We start from the raw sequence: 19,791 nt of genomic DNA on the forward strand, positions 1-19,791 counted from the left end.
ATAGGACATTGGACCCTCAATGTCATCATCTTGTATGACAACTTGAGTTTTAGTTAAATCCAAGTAAGGGTCAAGTTATAACATAACCCTCCCACTGCATCGAGGCACTCTCAATGATTGAGAAGTATGAGACTAAATTGAAGTGCTGACTTCTTTATTAAATCTTGATGAAGGACCAGCTTCATTAAAAACTCTTATTGATTCTTCAATAGTTTCATTTAATACTAATTTGCTCTATGGTTTATGATCTCTTATGTGTTCTTCCTCCAAGAATGTAACGTTTTTCGATACAAATACCTTATTTTCTTGAGGTTCGTAGAACAGACTACCTCTCGTTTCCTTAGGGTAACAAACAAATTGACATAACCTTGAACAAGGTTTCAATTTCATAGGATTTGTCACTAGCACATGTGTAAGACAACCCTAAACTTGGAAGTAACGTAAACTAGGTTTATGCCCCCTCCATAATTCGAAAGGTGTTTCAGGATCACTCTTCGAGGGAACATTATTCAAGATGTGAACTGTAGTCTCTATTGCATGCTCGCAAAACAAGTTAATTGAGTATAGCTCATCATAGAACAAACCATGTCTAACAAAGTTCTACTTTTCCTTTCTAATACACCGTTCTGCTGAGGTGTATTAAGTGCTAAAATCTGGGATTGGACGTCATCTTCTATCATATAGTCTTGGAATGCAAGATTCATGTACTCCCCACCCCAATCAAATCGAAGTGTTTTAATCATTTGACCTAACAGGTTTTCAACTTCAGCCTTATAATTTCTAAATTTTTCAAAGGCTTCAGACTTATGTTCTATTAGGTATATGTAATTATACATCGAAGTTTTTTAAACTTTTCAAAGAGATGACGTATTCGTACACTCATCGAGTATTTACATTCATTAGACCATAAATATTTGAATGTATAAGCTCTAAAGGTTCTTTGCTTCTATAACCTTTTCCATTAAAAGGTCTTTTAGTCATTTTCCCTTCAAGATTGGAATCACATGGAGGTAATGAACCATCTTTTAACTCTCTTAGAAGTCCATTCTTTACCAATCTCCTGATCCTATCAAGATTTATGTGCTCTAATCTCAAATGCCAAAGATATATATTATTGTTATTTGGAGAAATTATTTGCCTTTTTTTTTTTAGTATTAGTAGTTTTAAACATCTCATGATTTAAAAGTGCTTTTGCTTCAGTTGGTCTTAACACATACAAGTTTTTTTCTAATTTAACTAAACAAATAGTCACAAACGCTTCATTAAATGAAAAGAAATTGTAACACCTTAAATTTTCATAGTAATGTAATTTCAATAATTTCTTTTAATTGTGAGGGTGTTTTTAGAATTTTTGACTTTAAGTGTAATTGTGGGAATTTAATTGTTGACGTTGGAAATTATTTATGTTGAAAATGATTGGCAGAAATTAAATCTTTTTGTGAAAGGAAGGGAATTTAAAGAATTATGTGGATTAGGAAAAGAATAAAATAAAATAAGATATATTTTATTTTATTTATTCTTTCCTTTCCTTTTCCCTTTCTTTTTATTTTTCGCCCCCCTTTTTCTTAACTCTCACGCACGTTGAATCCCCCAACATGAAGACCCTTTTTGTGTGCCCTAACAGCCACTGACCATCTCCTCTCCAGCCGGTACCGCGCGTGTCTGACTGAGTCGCCACCAATTCTTCGGTCGTTCATTCGTGGGCCACCGTTCGCGCAGGTCGGTTCGATCTCATCAGCAAGCAGCGATCGTCCAAATCTCCTTCGTCGCTCAACCTTCGGCGCACCGATCTCGCCCAGCCGGCCAGTGTCGCGTCCGCATCGTCGTCGCCCCAGCCACTTGGCCGCCGCGTGTCGCGACTGTCTCCTTGCAGCTCGAGCCACCACCGTAAGATCCAGCCATACTGTACCTGTTCGACGAAGCCATCCGCATTAGTGGTGCCGTCGTCACCGTCTCCAGTCGATCTCCTCCATCGCCCATCATCGCACTGCCCAGACCCTGTTTCGTGAGTCTTCGTAAGACTCTTAGATTTGGGTAAGATCTATTTTTTTGTTGGATCGGGTTTGTTGAAGGATTTTTGGATGCCCATTAAGTTAGAATGAAAGTTAAATTAGTCGCATTATTTTGATTTTAGATTTGAGCTTGGGAAATTACTGAAGCGGCTGTCCAGCGGATTCGAGATTGTTCGACAAGATTTTTGGTAAGATTTATGGTTCTTGTTGTTGGTTTTTGGGCACACATTGATTACTGGATTAAATGTTAACTTAACTCTTGTATCTTTAAGGTTCCAAGTCGTCGTTCATTAGGATTTAAAATCTGTTAAAAGGAGATTTTGGAGTTGAAATCTTAGGAGTGTTTGTTGATCAAGTTTCTTTAGGTAAGCTTTTGGGTATGTTGGATTTGGGTATGAGGTTTCACAGTTATTGTTGGACTAAAATTTAATAGTTGTATTCGTATGTTAGGGTCGTTACTTCAAATCGCTGTCATCGTTTGGTTGTCTAATTTTATCTATGGATTTTCGTTTAAAGTAAGTAATCTTACTACTGAAACTGCCTACAGGCCAGGAATTAGATGTATGCTAGCATGATAGATTGATATTATGATAAAACGATAGCATGATAGACTAATAGTATAGTATAACTGATGTAACTAATGTATGTTCTTGTATGAGGATCCGAAAGATTAATTGTGCACATAGATACTTCAATGCTAGCATGAGATGATATTTGAGTCCATAAGGTTGATTTGATCTGAGGATATTGAGGCGTATATGCATGTTGTAGAGCCTTGATGTTGAGGTGTATATGTATGTTATAGGACCATGTTGTGATACTTGTGATGTTGAGATTGTGATAGTGTCCTCACTGATTAGTTAGATGCCCACTAGATATTGTGTTTCCTTCGAGATTCACTAGAGGTTGTGTTTCCTTAGGGATTCACCAGAGGATGTGTTTCCTTCGGGATTCACTAGAGGTGGTGGTTTCCTTTGGGATCCACAAGAGGTTGTGTTTCTTTCGGGATTCCCAAGAGGTGGTACTTTGCTTCAAGATTCACCAGAGGTTGTCGGTCCTACGGGACTTACTAGAAGTAGTGAGCATATTTAACTACAGTAGGATAAAAATCAGTTTTTCATGTATATATGTGTCCCATGAGGACTAGAGAAGTTTATATATTCTACTAGAGGTAGGCATCTAGAGGACATAGATGCCTAGACTGACCCTAGTAATGGGGTTACTTACTGAGTATTTAACATTCATCCTTTCTCATGTTGTTGTTTCAAGTAAAGGAAGAGATGCACCGACGATTGCAAGCGGAATCCGTGATTGAGCCACTAAGACCAGTTTTATGCTTCCGCTCATGATATTTAAATTTCTTTTCATTTTTCAACTTTCGGTTTTGATGTTTGAAACTTACTATTAAGATTTGTTTTCAGACCTATTTATTATCATTTATGATTAATGGATACCTCATCGTCTGTTTTTAATATTTGAATTTAATGAAGGCCTTTTGAATTTACCTTATTTATTGAGCATTTATTTCACTATAAAAGGGTGTTGTTTTAAGTTCCATACATGCATGTGTTTAGTAACGGCCTAGCTTGAGTTCTAGGGGGTCGAGTCATTATAGAAACTTAATACAGATTTTCAACTAAGCAAGAAATAGTTATAAGGTTCATATTAATCTTAGGAACTATATATAAATTTTCCAAAAACCAATATCTATTTCCAAAAAACAACTTTGCAGCTCCTACTTCATGAGCTGAAATGGTGTCTCCCATTCCAAACTTGAATGTCATTTTACCCTTCTCAAGCTGCTGGAAGGAACTAATTCCCTGTAAAGAAGAATAAACATGATTAGTGGTTCCCAAATAAAGTATCCAGGCATTATAGTCATTTTCCACTAAACAAGTTTCTAGAACCAGTAAATCATATTTACCTTCATTTTTTTCTTCTTCTCGGGGAGGTACTTAGGGCTATTGCATTTTCAATGACCATCTACATTGCAGAGGAAGCACTTGCCTTTGTCGGCCACCTTGGCCTTTCCCTTACCTTTCCCAATAGCGGGACGCTTCCCTTTCCCTCATTTCTTCTTCTGGTAGACGATGAGAGAATAAACTTAGTTCGATAGAATGAACCTTGTAGAACTTCTTGAAATGGACAATATTTGCCTCTCATTCTATTGGTCCCTTACTTTTCATAAGAGACTGATAAGTCTGTAACTCATTCAGGAGGGTAGTTATGGTGTACTCTATTTTTTTTCATAACCGCATTGTTATGGAATTGGAAGAAACTCTTTGGAAGAGATTCAGGAATAAAGGACATTTGACTTTGCTCGTCAATGACAGCGCGTTCATTTCGGTGACATTGAAGTGGACCATCAAGTCAAGAACATGTTCTCTCACTAATTGGCCATCCTTCATTTGCGCATTATAAAGGTACTTAAAGGCCTCGTGTCGGATCTGAGAGAACAATTGTCCAAACATCTCTTGGAGGGACTCCATGATCTGACGTGCAATGATCATAGCATCGTGTTTCTTGGTAAGAACGTTAGACAACTTGCCAAGATATAGACTCAGGCCTTCTCATTGGCCATTGTCTGGCGATCATAAGCATCCCTCAATGCTTGAGATGCATTTCGAGCAGGGATTAAGGGATACTTCTCCAATAGGACGAACTACAAATCATCTATAACTAGAATCATATTCGAGTTAGATTTATAGGTCGCATAGTTTTCATCGATTAATTTTTCGTTCTTAAGCAAGGAAATAATTGTGGAAGACATGTTGAAACAAATAACAAACAATTGATTGTATCAGTTATATTTTCCTTTAACCTATTATGCAAAATATAAGTATCCAATCAATTCAACAAAACAAGAAATCAAAGAACCCTAATTAAACTATTGATTTAGTTTGTACAATGATACTTTAAAGGTTTAGAGCAACAGCCACCGAAGGGTGATCAATTACCGCTCCTCTGAATTTAGACAATCTCAGCTAATTACTAATACCAGAATAACTCTTATTTCAATAGTTCTTAACTACCGTTTTTTGGCAAATGATTCATCAACTAGCTTAATTCATCCCGTAAGTGTGGCCCTACCATTTTTGGGTCCCAAAGGTACGCTTCAACTGGCTACCGTAAGGAAAGATAAGTGTCGAAGATTAACCTAAGAAACTTTATCCATTACTGGAGTTTGCGTTGTTCCGAATCCTATGATCAGGTCTTCTGAAGGGATGGTCGTTCCAGGTTGACATGCAGGCGAACCACAGGAATCTCATGGTGCAACCTAATGGAGAAGACCTTAGGATACATTGACACATGTTCTTCTCCCACTTACTATTAAAACTTTCCCTATCCATCTTAGTATTGACCCATGCAAATAGTTTCTGAAGGGAGGTCGTGCCTAGGGTGACACGAAGCTGATGCTTGGTTTTATGAAGTGGAAATGTGGATGATATGCGTTGATGAAATTGCGTTGTGCACTCAAGTTTCCCCAGTGGAATCCAAATGTAAATTCCTCTGAGTTTCGTGGTAAGTCCAGGGACGAACATAGGGACTTATGAAAACATATTGCGTTGGTAATTTTTGTGAAGAATTTGCGGTAACCGGATAAATAAATAAATTGTTGGGTTTGTTGTTTGCGTTGATGAAAAATAAATAAATGCGGCGGAGTTTAAAAAGAGTTGGTAAACAGAAGATGCGATTAGTATGCGGTGAACGGGTTGAGAAAAGTTTCAGCTAACACTTCCTAGGATGCGTTCATGCTATGCGATCATGCAACATACATACAACAGTAAACCACCTCTCGGTGCGAATGTCACGGCTTCTAAGGTTAGAACGCATGCGGTATATGCACTAAGTTTATAGGACCTATACATAAGCCTCTATTCTTATTTATGCGAAGATGAAATGACACACACACAAATAAGGCGACCACATAATATCATTCCCATCTCTAGGATGCATGCGATGCAGGTTGACAAATAGAGCTTATCTCTAAGTCCCTATCTTTTGTTTATGCAGTTCTGATCTTACTCTCTTGAGTCCAGATTCTAACCTAGCTCTCTCGAGTCATTAGGTTCTTTCTTCAGACTCTCTCTCGAGTAGCTCTAAAAGGTATTTTTCACAACATAAATCAAGACAATCACAAGCAATGAACTTCCTAGGTCATGTTAGCTTAGTTTTCCTCAACTCATTCGACTAGTTTAGCTCATGCGTGCTAAGAGAGTGAACAAATGTAGAAATAGAACTTCATATTATAAATATGAAGATGAAGTACAAAATAATAATACAAGTATAGAATAAAAGGCCTGGAAGTAATCTCTTGTTACCCAGGCTTTTATAGTGATTTCTATTCGTGCTCAAAAGATAATCTCGCTCTCACGAGAGTCGGCCCGCTCTTTGCTTCTTTGCCCCAATATTCTCTCTCGAGTTGCCCTGAGCGATCTCCGGCGTCACCACTCTTCTCTTGCTCCACCTTAAAATGAAAGAAAATCGCGAACTTGTGGAACAAAGAATAGTTGAACTCGTTAATTCGTCAACCCCTTCTGTGAAGAATGCCCTTGGTATTTATAGAGCATCCATGGTGAAAGGCGGTTTCTCTCTCATGGTTGTATAGATAGAATAGCTTTAATTCCTGACTGATGCGTCGAATAATTTTCACCAAAAAGCTGAATGTACTTTGTGACCGTTATCGACTGTCAACTTAATTCGGATTCGACTATCATCAGCTTTCTGTCCCATCACGATTGATTAGCCTTTCACCCAGATGTACCCACCATGTTGCGCTGACCAAGTTGCGACGATCCTTCTCTGGCGAATGTTTGCGAACACAATCATCGCAAAGCCTTGCAGTGAAGTTGCGCTCGATCAATGATTTCCTATGATCGCAATTCTTGCATTGTGTTAACGCATATTCTGCACAAAAATACAAAAATCAACTGTTCTAATGAGTTGAACGCATGTGACCGCAATATTATGAAATCGATGTTTAATGGATGCAAATTAACATATTTTATCAAAGCAATCCAACATTATTTAAGAACTTAGCACTATGATAACGTGCATTTCTGTCCGTTATCAGAAGCCGAGCATGGATCTCGCAGTGTGAACTCTTAGGGACATGAGAGCTAAATTTTGAAATATTCAATATACCATTTTTCTCCCACTAAAGTGTTATACCATTTTAGGATTTTATTTTACTTAGTTAAATTCTGACTAATGAATCTATCTAAGTCTATGCATATTATAACTCTTATAAAAGGTCTTTAATCTATGTTCTAGATGAGCTAAACCAACTAGTTAAGGTTAATTCAACTCAAGTTCTGGGTAAGTTCCCAAGTTGGAGGTATTCCGCAATTCGTCATCTTAAGAACTCCCAACCTAGACAGAACTTCACCGGTAGAGTTCCCTTTTAACCTAAAATCCTATTTGTTCTATTAGTCATATTTTAAATCTATTAAAATAAGTAGGACTTAACTCTATTCTAATTAGAATTAACGTGATCTAAGGTCTAAATTAATATTAAACATTTTAAAATTGATTCCAAACCTTAGATCCTAAATTTGCATGCAACTCTTTCTTATAGGTTGACGGTTACTAAATATTAATTTTATAACTAGTACAAAATTAATCATTAGTCCTATAATCATTTTTACAATTTCATTGATTAACAATCAAATTCTAATTAACAAGAAAACCATATTACATGCATTTCTTGACTTTAATATAACAACTATATTAAGTTCTGGATGTGTCTTGCTCAATGCAAATTGATTTTCAACTTTATTAATATAACACTTATATTAAACAACTCATAAAAATCAACCATGCATACACAAAATATAAATAAATATAATTCTTTATATTTACCTAAGTAATGTTATGCATCATGCTTTTCCAATTTCATATATTTAACATATCAAAATATATTAAATAACTCATGAATTATATTTATATCATGAATTAATAGCATACATTATAAAGCTTATAATATATTAAAATGCATGAACATGCTTAACGTAGGGTGGGATTTATCTAAATGACATCCATAAAGCATTTAAATAGCAAATGAACTAGTAATTTTGGACCCTATGATAAAATAAAGCAATAAATTACAATAGCTATGCAAATTTTATCCTAAAACTGCTTTTGAACTGACTAGACCAACTTGAACTGAATCAAATTGCTTCGAATCGGACCCCAAAACTACGAACTGAGCAATCTAGTGCAAAATCAGACCAAACCACTTTGAACTAGTTGAACCGGATTGGACCACGCTGAACCTTAACTGAACTGCACGCAACGCAAACCCTAGCATCCCATGTGTCGTAGCAACACTACAACACAAGAATGCAATTCTGAGCATTTCGTCAATTGTTCTTCCGTTTTTTGCCAAAATTGGTCTCGATCTTCAAATGGATCGAATAGGACTCTAATTACATAAGACTCTAATTATATGATTAAATTCCCAAAAATGCAGGGGACTTTTCAAATGGATCAAATCAAACATGAAATTTTATGGGGAAAAAATACCGTAAAATTCATTTGCAAAACCAAATTCACAACGTAATTCATTCCACCAAACCCAATGCAAATTTAAGAACTTCTAAATTAATTCTATGAAATGGCTCTGATACCAATTGTAGGGATGAAAGTCCTAGTGCAGTGGAAAATATTAGGACCTTTTCTTGAAATTAATTTATAAAACGGCATACCCAGTACACTAGGAAACAACATAATAAATCACAGAGATAATAAATTAAACCTACTATAAAAACCTAGGTTATGCATGCATTTAAAATTATTCTACAAAGAAAAAGAGAAATAAATACTCACTTTCGTTTATGACTCAAACAAAAAACCAATTTCTCCTTTGGGATTGAAATCTTGGACACCACCAATGGGCTACCTCCTTATTCTTTGAGAATTTTTTGTATTGGTTTGTGGTAACCAAAAGTTATGGGAAGAAGGGGAGAATTTTTGGAGAGAAAATTTTCACAAAACGTTTTGTAGGTCTCTTAACCAAAATGGAAAGAGAGATGAAGGAAAGGTGGGATACATCCCATGTTTCAGATAACTCCCTTACATGCGAGTTATTTATATTATTATAAATCAGATAAATTAATTTAATTAATGATTTCATTTAAATCACATTTAAATGAAACATCTCTCACATAACTTATAGTTTTAATTCAATTAATTAAATTAAATTAAATTAAATTAATAATTAATTAATTACCAAATTAAATATCAAATATTTAATATAGCATACATTTGAATCATATTCACTTGTATTTCTCTCATAACCTATAGTTTGAATGTGCATATAATACACATTAATTTTAACCTATAGTTTTAATATGAATCCAATTCATATTAAATTAATGTTCGAATTCTTTCAAATATTTAATTATCCCATAAATTAATATTGAATCATATCCAAAATTTAATTTATATTATAAAATTTAATTAAAATATAAAATTTATATTATAATGTACCATTATACATTATATTGCGTCCTTAAGTGAATTTGAACATTTCAAATTCTATTTAAGACATAATTACCTAAATTCCCTTTACGAGATAGGAAGGGGACCTCATAGACCTACAAACCAGAAGTTCCAATGATATGAGTTTAATTGGTTAAACTCATTAACTACATTAATCAATATTCATTAACTGTGGGTACACTTCACTAAAGATCCACAACTGCATTATTCTCACTGCAGATATATCTCTGTATCCACGGATATAGACCAATAACAACAAATTAGTCCTTCGCGAGTGTTCATAACACCCATTGGGTCAAATTACCATTTTACCTAGGTTACCTCTATATCTTTAAGTACCACTACTTCTTTAATAAACAACACGTTTATAGTCCAACCATTAAACAGAAACCCTTGTCGGGCCAGTGAGAGGATAGAGTCCTTTGCTCAAGTATCGAAGACACTACTTAAGGGAACACTCATCTACTTATCCTAAAGTTGGGAAGGAGTGAAATCCATCTTCTATTATTATGTTCCCAATTCCCCACTCGGTCTTGTCCCTAAAATGTTAGGCATATTGAGTCGAGGAACTGGCCACTCTCACTCATACAAATCAAAGGATAATCCCTTATGAACAGGAGTTTATAATACACTCAGGATTAAGACTAAGTGTTTAGGTCATCCTATTTAAATAGAAATCTAACTAGTCAAAGGAGTTATATCTAGTGGTTACTATTTCGCGATCAGATCTTATGTAAACTCATTGCATAGGATACTCCTACTCGCAAGTCACCTACATGAACGCGTTGGATCATTGTGTTTGTATCAAATACAAAGTGGGTCATATTCATAGTGTTACTAGGAGAAGGTACCAAGCCTTATCCTTATTCTATAGAACCTTTAGGGTGTATCTTGAATGTTGATCCCTATATGTCTCCACATACAGTTAGACTCATAAGACAACCTAGGATGTTAGTTTATCAGATTTAAGTTTATTAAGATAAAATGAATACAACACAATCAATAACATTTATTGAAATAACATTAATAACTCTTTATGACGACATTAAATTATTTACATACACTATCTACGAATTTTAGAAAATACAACCCAACAATCCTGTCTTTTTCGTTCTTGGAGGTTCGTGCATAGGAAAATCTTGAAGTTTTTCTTGAAAAAGCACTCTTCTACAAAGGTAATTTTTCTCCAAACCTTAATTGTATGCTTAGCCTATTTTTTCAGGTTTCAATGTTGTATTTTTCTTGTCCCAATTCATAGACAAAAAGTGACAAAACGCTTCTACAATTGGATTCAATCCCTTCAATTGGTATCAGAGCCATTGGATTTATTATGGTGGGTATTAATTCTATAAAATTCATGTGATGAATGTTGTGGGATTTTTTTAATTTGGGTTTTGTATAATAGATGGTTTCAAAATTTGGCACTTAGATTTACATATTTGCTATTTAATTTGATCAAATTGTAGGGGCTCAGTTGTTTTGGACATTTATTTATGCAATTGAGTCTGTAATTTTAAGTTCAAGTCGTTTGTGATGCTTGTTTTGCTATGATGAACATTAGAGAACAAATAAAAATTTCAAAAATCGAAGCAAATTGGACCTTCTAGAAAAAACGTAGCGACACTATGCCCTAGTGTCGCAACTTTTCGATATGAGGCGGAACGGAATGAATTTTCGTAGCACCATGGTGCTTGGACACAGCGACGTGGTGCTCCGAATGTGAAGATCGTGAGGTGTGTCCATGAAGGATTTGGAATACCCAAAAATGGAAGCATTTGAATACGTGTGTCTCATTTTTTTATACAGAATATGATAAACTTTAAGCATGTTTTTCTACTGTAAACTTCGATAAACAAAAATTAATTAAGCATGCTTTTCTACTGTAATTTACAGATAGGAGAAAGGGATCGAGAGACTAACCTTTGAAGAATCAAAACCTTCAAGTTTCCTTTCCAATAGCACGAACAATCTATTGCTTCTCTCGATCTCCCAAACTCGAATGGAACTCCACAGCATGAACAACAACACTTACCCAAAATGAACACCATCACAAATCTTCCTCGTTATTCTTAAGGATGAGAATTAATAAAGAGGTGTGGGCTTGTATTTCTTAATTTTGGTGAAGGGAGAGTAACTGTTTTGAGAGATTGGTTTAGAGAAATTCACAGAGATGAAAAAAGCTGAAAACTAATAAAGAAGTTATTTATACCTCTGTGTTACCATGTATGATAGGTTAAAGGGGTTGATGAAGTTATTAAAAATAACTCCTTCCCATTTTCTAATTTTTTTTTAAAAAAATCCAAAATCCAAAATTTTGAATTTTAATAATATATATATATATATCAAACTATATGTTATATCACATATAACACATAACCAATCGTTTATTATTCTTTAATATAACCTATAGTATTAATATTAATCATATTCATATTAATTTTAACCCATAGTTTTTATATGACTCACATTCATATAAATGATATTTGAATCATATTCAAATATTTATTTCTCTCATTAAAACTTTATATTATAATGTATCATATACATTATATTAATTATATCTTATAGAATTAATTCCCTTTAATTAATTTGAACAATTCAAATTAATCCAAAATTAATTTGATTCTTACTAATCCTTATTGAACTAACAAGGAGACCATATGAACCTGTAGATTGAAGCTTCATTGATAATTTAATTAAGGAGTTTAATTAATTAATTAACCTTCATTAATTGTTGGTCACTCCACTAAAGAACGATAGTTACACTCTTCACACTATAGATATATTTCTGTGTCCATTGGATATAACCAATTAATAGTGCGTTGACCCTTGAAAAATTATTCGTAAGTACAATTGAGTCAAAATTACCATTTTACCCCTGTAATTACATCTAACTCCTTAAGTACCACTAATACTTCTAATGAACAATTAGTTATAGTCCAACTATAACCAAGCCCCTCTCAGGCAAGGAGAGAGTGTGGTGCCACATTGTTCAAGCCCCGAGAATCAGCTCTTAAGGAAGCAATTTATCTACTTACCGTAACAATAGCGAAGGAGTGAATTCCTTTTTGTGCAACCTTGCTTAGTGCTCCTTCAGACTAAAGCTCCTCCGTTTAAGAGTGAACACTGATTCTGAAGTGGATTTCCTAAAATGCCTATCAATTTAAAAATCAGAGTCAGTGTATCCTGTAAGGATCAAATCCTTAAACCCATACACAAGCATGTAGTCCCTCGTTCTCCTAAGATACTTGAGGATGGTTTTAACTACTATCCAGTGATCAATCCTGGATAACTGATAGCCAAAAACGTCTATAAGTATATGGATAAGGTTGGGTACCTTATCCTGGGGACACTATGGATGTGGCCTACTTTGTATATTGATACAACCAATGTGATCTCAAAGTTTTTCATGTAGAGACATATGAGTTGGAGCATCCTATACAAAAGATATTTGCATAAGATCGGACCACAAAATGGTCATTTTTCTTTATAATGATCATTTACTATTAAAACTGACTATTTCAATTCGATGACCAAAGGTAACTCGATCATAATCCTAGACTAACTATGAACTCCCGTTTATTTGGGATTATCCTTTAATCTACATAAGTGAGAGTGGTTCAACATCATTACTCAATAAGCCTCCTATTTAAAAAGTAAGACCGGATAGATAGTTGGAGACATAGTTCTACAAGATGGAATTCACTCCTACCCATTTTAGGGTTAGCAGATAAGTTGTTCTCTTAAGTACTAATTCCTTGTCTTGAACAAAGAAGTCATGCCCTCTTGTGGCTGAGAGGGATTTAGTTTATTGGTAGGACCATAAACCAATTGTTCATTAAAGGATCAATAGAGACTTAAGAAGCAAGATGTATTACAGGGGTAAAACGGTAATTTTGTCCTAGCTGTAAATGCAAATTGTTGGGAATGTCCTAGAACTCGCAGTTCGTGTTAAACATTCTATTTATCAATAGAATATTATTGAGTAATTTATTCAATAAAGTTGTTGATTTGCATTCTATTATGAAAATCCAATAAACATATACATGACTATAGTGTGAATACTTTAACTTTATATGGTGACATAAACAGGATCAAGTTAATAGTATATATCCTAAATAGTCTAATAAGTATATGGATGAAATTGGGTATCTCATCCTAGTAACACTATTAGATGCAGCCCATTTTGTAGGTAGTATAAATGATGTTCACAGATCATTCATGTAGAGACATGTGAGTGGTGGCATGCTATGCAATGAGTTTGCATATAGACTGGACCACAAAAATAGTCACTTTTCTTTATAACAATCGTTTACTGTTAAAACTGACTATTTCATTATTAAGTAACCTAGGTTAACTCAATCTTAATCTTGAGCTAGTTATGAACTCCTGTTTGTTCGGGATTATCCTTTGATCTGCATGGGTGAGAGAAGTCCAACAACACTGCTCAATAAGCATTCCATTTTGGGGATAAGACCGAATGAATACCTAGTGACATAACCCTTTAGGGTTAGCAGATAGGTTGTTCTTTAACCTACAATAAATAAAGAAGATTGAAGTGAAATTGTAGCATGCATTCAAAGAGTTTTTTTTTTCAGAAAAAATCGAGCTGAAGAATTGTTCTTCAAAGTAGGTTATAGCAGTGAGCTACTCTCCTTGTTTTCATTCGTTCAAGCTGTTCTTAAGTCCCACAACACATTCTAAAGCTCCAAGAGAATAGTGGGGAAGATCTTGAGGTGGTTCACAGCAAGTTTCGGAGAAGACTATAGCTGAGAATCAAGATCATGAAGAGTTCTATAAAGGTATGACTTCAAACCCTCTTATATTAGATGAGCATGCTTTAGTTTCTGCCAAAATTAATGAATTAAAGTGCTTATTGGTCATTGTTACTTTTGCTGCATGATGATATACTCTTACAATTGGTATCAGAGCATCATATAAGCATTCAATTCAGTTTAATTTTCGTGTGGTGGGTGTTTTTCATGAGATATATGAAATTGATGCACTAATATGGTTTTCTGAGTTTTGACATTTTATTTCTCTTTAATTTCTTGATTAAATTTGTAATTGGCTTTTGATTCATGAGCTTGTATGTGTTCTTAAGAGTCTATAATTTATTTAGAGTCATTAGAATTGAAATTAAGATGTAATTGAAGAAACAAGTGAAGAAGGCTGAGTTGCATATTCCAGTTTTTTCAGCTTCTGCTCAAATATCGTCGTTGAGGTTTAAATGCTAGACGATTGTCTAGCTACGGGGGCTAAACGATGTGAAGAAAAGCTAGACAATCGAGCAGCTACGGGCGTTGGATGTTGTAGTGTTGTGCGTTTGACAATCGTGATGTTACGCCTTCTAAATGATGTATTGAAATGCTATGTGATGGCACTACACAATTGTGTGGCTGCGGCGGGCGTTAAACGATCAAGAAGAGGCACTATGAAATGGCACTAAGCAATCATGTAGCTCTACCCGACATTAGACGATGGCGATATACGCTAGTTGCAAGACGATGGCGATCATGTAGCTCCACCCGACACTAGACAATGGCAATACACAATAGTTGGAAAACACTACACGATCATGTACCTCTATCCGACACTAGACGATAGACTCCAGTGCTAAACGATCAGCCTGAGCAAGATTTTGAGCTGGATCAAGAGCAGTTGGTTCAACCAGTTTTCTCGAGGTCCCGTCCGGTTCAGCCTTAATAGGCTTTTGGCTGGTTTGGTTCAAAATTTTCCAGTCTGGTTCAAGTGGTTTGGGTTCGGTTTGGAGTGGTTCGAGCGGTTCAAAAGCGGTTTTAAAGCTGTTTTGTAATAAATAGACTTTTGTTTGCTTATTTGTGCCAAACTAAAACCATATCGGTTTGTGTTTAATTTTTTATGCATGTGATGTATGTAATAATTAAATAATTCATGTTTATACATTAGTATGCCATGTAGATTTAAAAATCCGCTATAGGAACCATATTACATGCATTGAAAGTATGTTATAGAATGTTATAATATATAATATGCATGTTAGGGTTTTATTTAATATAATTGTTATATTAGATATTGAATGTCTTTGTTGAATGTTGTGGATGTTTAGCATGTCTAAAATTTTGTAACCTATTATAAAATTGGGTTAGGCGTTTAAAATCCATAAGAAAGAATAGATGCATGCTCACTTAGATTAACAACTAGTTTGAATCGTTAAAATAATTTATTGCCTTATAAAATTTGGTTACAAACTCAAATCGGTTCATAAACCTGTCTAAGGCTGGGAGTACTTAAGTTGACGGTTTACGGAACACCTCCTACCTGGGGATTATGACCAAAAGATTGAGGGTTGTTAACTGATTTTATGAGCTTATGTAAGCGATGTAAGGTAATAAAATGGTTTATCACCTAGACATCATAGGTTAAAATCCAATTATAAGCGTTATACTTGGATAAACCAATTAGACTTAGGGTAGTTTGTTTAGTCGAAATAAACCTAAGTACATACCCAAACATATAGAATACTTCAATGAGAGATTAACAATATATTTGATATATAATTATTAGCTCTCATGTCCTCAAAAGTTTACACCGTGAGATCCATACTCGGCTTCGTGTCACTTTTACCGCGACTGCTTCATTCGAAAAGTGTTTGCATGGGTCAATAACAAGGTGAATGAGGGAAATAGTTCATAGTAAGTGGGTGAAGGAAATATTTTAACATTTTCCTATGGTCTCCTCTATTAGTTTGAACCGTGAGATTCCTATGTTGCGTCTACTGTCTTTTTAGGCGGCACTAGCTAGTCGTTAACCACGGTGATCCCCTCGGAGGGTTGTAACATAGGATTCAGAACAACCCAGACCTCAGTAAAATGAATAGGGTCTTATAGTTCTGTCTTGGGTATTGTCTTCTATTTCGGGGCATATTCATACCATTCTATAAGATCTGAAAATGGCAGGTAACACTTACAAAAATTACTAATTGTTAGTAAAGATCTTAACCGAAAATAATAACCAAAAGAAATATAGGTGTAAAGAGTTATTCTGATATAGTATTTGGTCAAGAATTGTCTTGCTTCAGTGAAGGAATTCTTGACTGCCCCTCGGTAGCAATTGTTCTAAATCACTAAAGTATTATTGCAAATAAATAAAGATTTATTGGATACTTTATTATTTTGCTAAAAATAGATTTAGATGCATAAATATTTAATAAAGTTTGTTTAAAGTGTTTCAGCAATGTCAAATTCAATCATACAATTGCTAGCTTCCGATAAATTTAATGGTGAAGGATATTCAAACTGGAAATCCAACATCAATACAATGTTAGTTGTGGATGATTTGAGGTTTCTGTTGATGGAGGAATGTCCTCCGATTCCAAGTACAATATCGAACCGAAATGTTCGGGACATCTATGATAACTGGGTAAGGGCTAATGAGAAATCTCGGGCCAACATCATAGCAAGTATATCTAATGTACTTAATAAGAAACATGAGGTTATGCCCATCGTCCATGAGATAATGGCGTCACTTAAAGAGATGTTCGGACAACCGTCATCCTTTGTTCGATATGAAGCCATTAAGTATGTTTACGTTACTCTCATGAAAGATGGAACCAATGTTAGAGAACATGATCTCGATATGATTGTCCATTTTAATGTTGTCAAGGCTCATGGGGCGATGATAGATGAAACGAGTCAAGTAAGTATGATATTGGAATCTCTCCTGAAGAGTTATCCGCCATTCAGAACCAATGTTGTTATAAACAAAATTACTTATAATCTGACCATGCTCTTGAATGAGTTACAGACATATCAGTCGATGATCAAATTGAAGGAAAAAAGTAAATGTGATTTCTAAACCTAAGAAGTTTTTTAAAGGATCTATGTCTGGAACGAACCCTACTGATAATAAGAAGTCTACTCCTTCTTCTTCGAAAAACAAATCCGTACAAATGAAGAAGAAAGGAAAAGGGAAAAAGAAAACCACTGCTAAGAAAATAAAAATCAAACTTCCAAAGGAAAATGTTTCCATTGTATAGAAGATGAGTACTGGAAGCGTAACTACCCAAAGTATTTGGTTGAGAAGAAAGTAGAAAAGGCAAAACAAGGTAAATCTGTTTTACTAGTAGTTGACATATGTCTAATGAAGAATACTCACCTTACCTAGATATTGGATTCAGGGTCCGCTAATCATGTTTGCATTTTTCTATAGGAAACTAGTTATTGGAGATAACTTTCTGAACAAGAAATGACTTTCAAGGTGGGAATGGGTGAAGTCATTTCAGCTCATGCAGTGGGAGATGTCAAGTTATATTTTGGAGAGTCTTTTATCTTACTTAGAAATGTATATTATGTACCTAAGATGAAAAGAAACTTGATTTCCATTTCTTGTCTGCTAGAAAATATGTACATAATATCTTTTGAATCTAATGAAGTGTTTGTTTATTCAAGAGGTGTTCATATTTGTTCTGCAAGACTCGAAAATAACTTGTACATATTAAAACCAACTGAAGCGAAGGTCATTTTAAATATAGAGATGTTTAAAATGGTTGAGACTCAAAATAAGAAACGAAAAATTTCTTCTAACACCTATCTTTGGCACCTCAGACTTGGTCACATTAATCTCAACAGAATTGAGAGATTGGTAAAACCAGTCATTTAAACCAGTTAGAAGATAGTTCTTTACCTCCATGTGAATCATGTCTTGAGGGAAAAATGACAAAAATATCTTTTTCTAACAAAGGTCTTCGTGCCAAAGAGCCTCTCGAACTTATACATTCAGACCTATGTGGTCCGATGAATGTTAAAGCTCGAGGAGGCTATTAGTATTTCATCAGTTTTATTGATGATTACTCTAGATATGGCTACATTTACTTAATCAGTCATAAGTCTGAAACTCTTGAAAAGTTCAAAAAATTTAAGGCTGAGACAGAAAATTTGTTAAGTAAAAGAATCAAAACACTTTAATCGGATCGAGGTGGTGAGTATATGAATTTACAATTTAAGAACTATCTAGTAGTTCATGGAATTCAGTCCCAGCTCACAGCACCTGGAACACCACAACAAAACGGTATTGCAGAAAGGAGAAATCGAACCTTGTTAGACATGGTTTGATCAATGATGAGTTATGGTCAGTTACCTCAATCATTTTGAGGGTACACAGTACAGACTGCGGTATTTATTCTAAACGTTGTTCCTTCAAAAAGTGTTTAAGAAACACCATATGAATTATGAAAAGGACGCAAAACTAGTTTACGTCATTTCCATATCGGGGGTTGTCAAGTACATGTGTTCGAAATTATTCCTTTTTGTAGAATACCCCAAAGAAACAAAATGAGGATTGTTTTATGATCCCCAAGAAGATAAAGTATTTGTATCGACAAACGCTACATTCTGTGAATAAGATCATATAAAAAATCATCTACATCGCAGAAACTAATATTGCAAGAAATGGCCAAAGATGCTATAGAGACATCAACAAGAGGTGTTGATCAAGCTGGTCCATCAACAACTGTTGTTGTCTCGTCACATCCATCCCAACAGTTGAGGATGCCTCGATGTAGTGGGGGGGTTATTCAACAACCTAAATGTTATATGGGTTTTATAGAAACTCAAAACATCATAAAGAATAATGATTTAGAGGATCCATTAACCTTTAAAAAGGCAATGGAAGATATTGACAGGGAACAGTGGATAAAAGCCATGGAAGTTGAAATAGAGTCTATGTACTTCAACTCTTTCTGGGAACTTGTAGATCAACTACATGGGGTTACACCTATAGGTTGCACATGGATCTACAAGATGAAACGAGACCAAACTGGTAAGGTGCAAACCTATAAAGTCAGACTCGTGGCAAAAGGTTTTACTCAAAGAGAAGGAGTTAATTATGAAGAAATTTTTTCTCCTGTTGCCTTGATAAAGTCAATAAGAATACTTCTCTCCATCGCCACATATTATGACCATGAAATATGGCAAATGGATGTCAAGACAACTTTTCTAAACGGCTCTCTTGATGAAAGTATTTTTACGTCTCAACCAGAAAGGTTCATCGAAAAAGGACAGGAACAGAAAGTCTATAAGCTTAAACGATCCATTTATGGATTGAAACAAGCATCCAAATCCTGGAATATAAGGTTTGACACTGCGATCAAATCTTGTGGCTTTGAACAGAATGTTGACCAACCTTGTGTGTACAAGAAGATAGTCAACAAGACTGTAGCATTCTTAGTTCTTTAGGTATATGGATGAAATTGGGTATCTTATTTTGGTAACACTATTGGATGCGACCCATTTTGTAG

At 34.8% G+C, this 19,791-nt stretch overlaps 1 protein-coding gene and 1 long non-coding RNA gene across 2 annotated transcripts; both read left to right on the plus strand.

Annotated features, from left to right (window-relative positions):
* Window positions 1-1,515: 1,515 nt before the first annotated feature.
* On the plus strand, window positions 1,516-3,521 carry LOC120087703 (uncharacterized). The gene is made up of 2 exons (XR_005484661.2): window positions 1,516-2,034; window positions 2,135-3,521. It is a non-coding gene; the product is annotated as an uncharacterized LOC120087703 (long non-coding RNA).
* Window positions 3,522-16,730: 13,209 nt separating this feature from the next.
* LOC150033436 (uncharacterized) lies at window positions 16,731-17,351 on the plus strand. The gene has a single exon (XM_090306407.1). It carries the CDS (start codon window positions 16,731-16,733, stop codon window positions 17,349-17,351), a length of 621 nt encoding a protein of 206 aa, XP_090162533.1.
* The last annotated feature ends 2,440 nt before the right edge of the window (window positions 17,352-19,791 follow it).

The sequence above is a fragment of the Benincasa hispida genome, chromosome 10, assembly GCF_027475165.1.
Source record: "Benincasa hispida cultivar pf3 chromosome 10, pf3_genome.v1.1, whole genome shotgun sequence".
Lineage (NCBI taxonomy): Eukaryota > Viridiplantae > Streptophyta > Magnoliopsida > Cucurbitales > Cucurbitaceae > Benincasa > Benincasa hispida.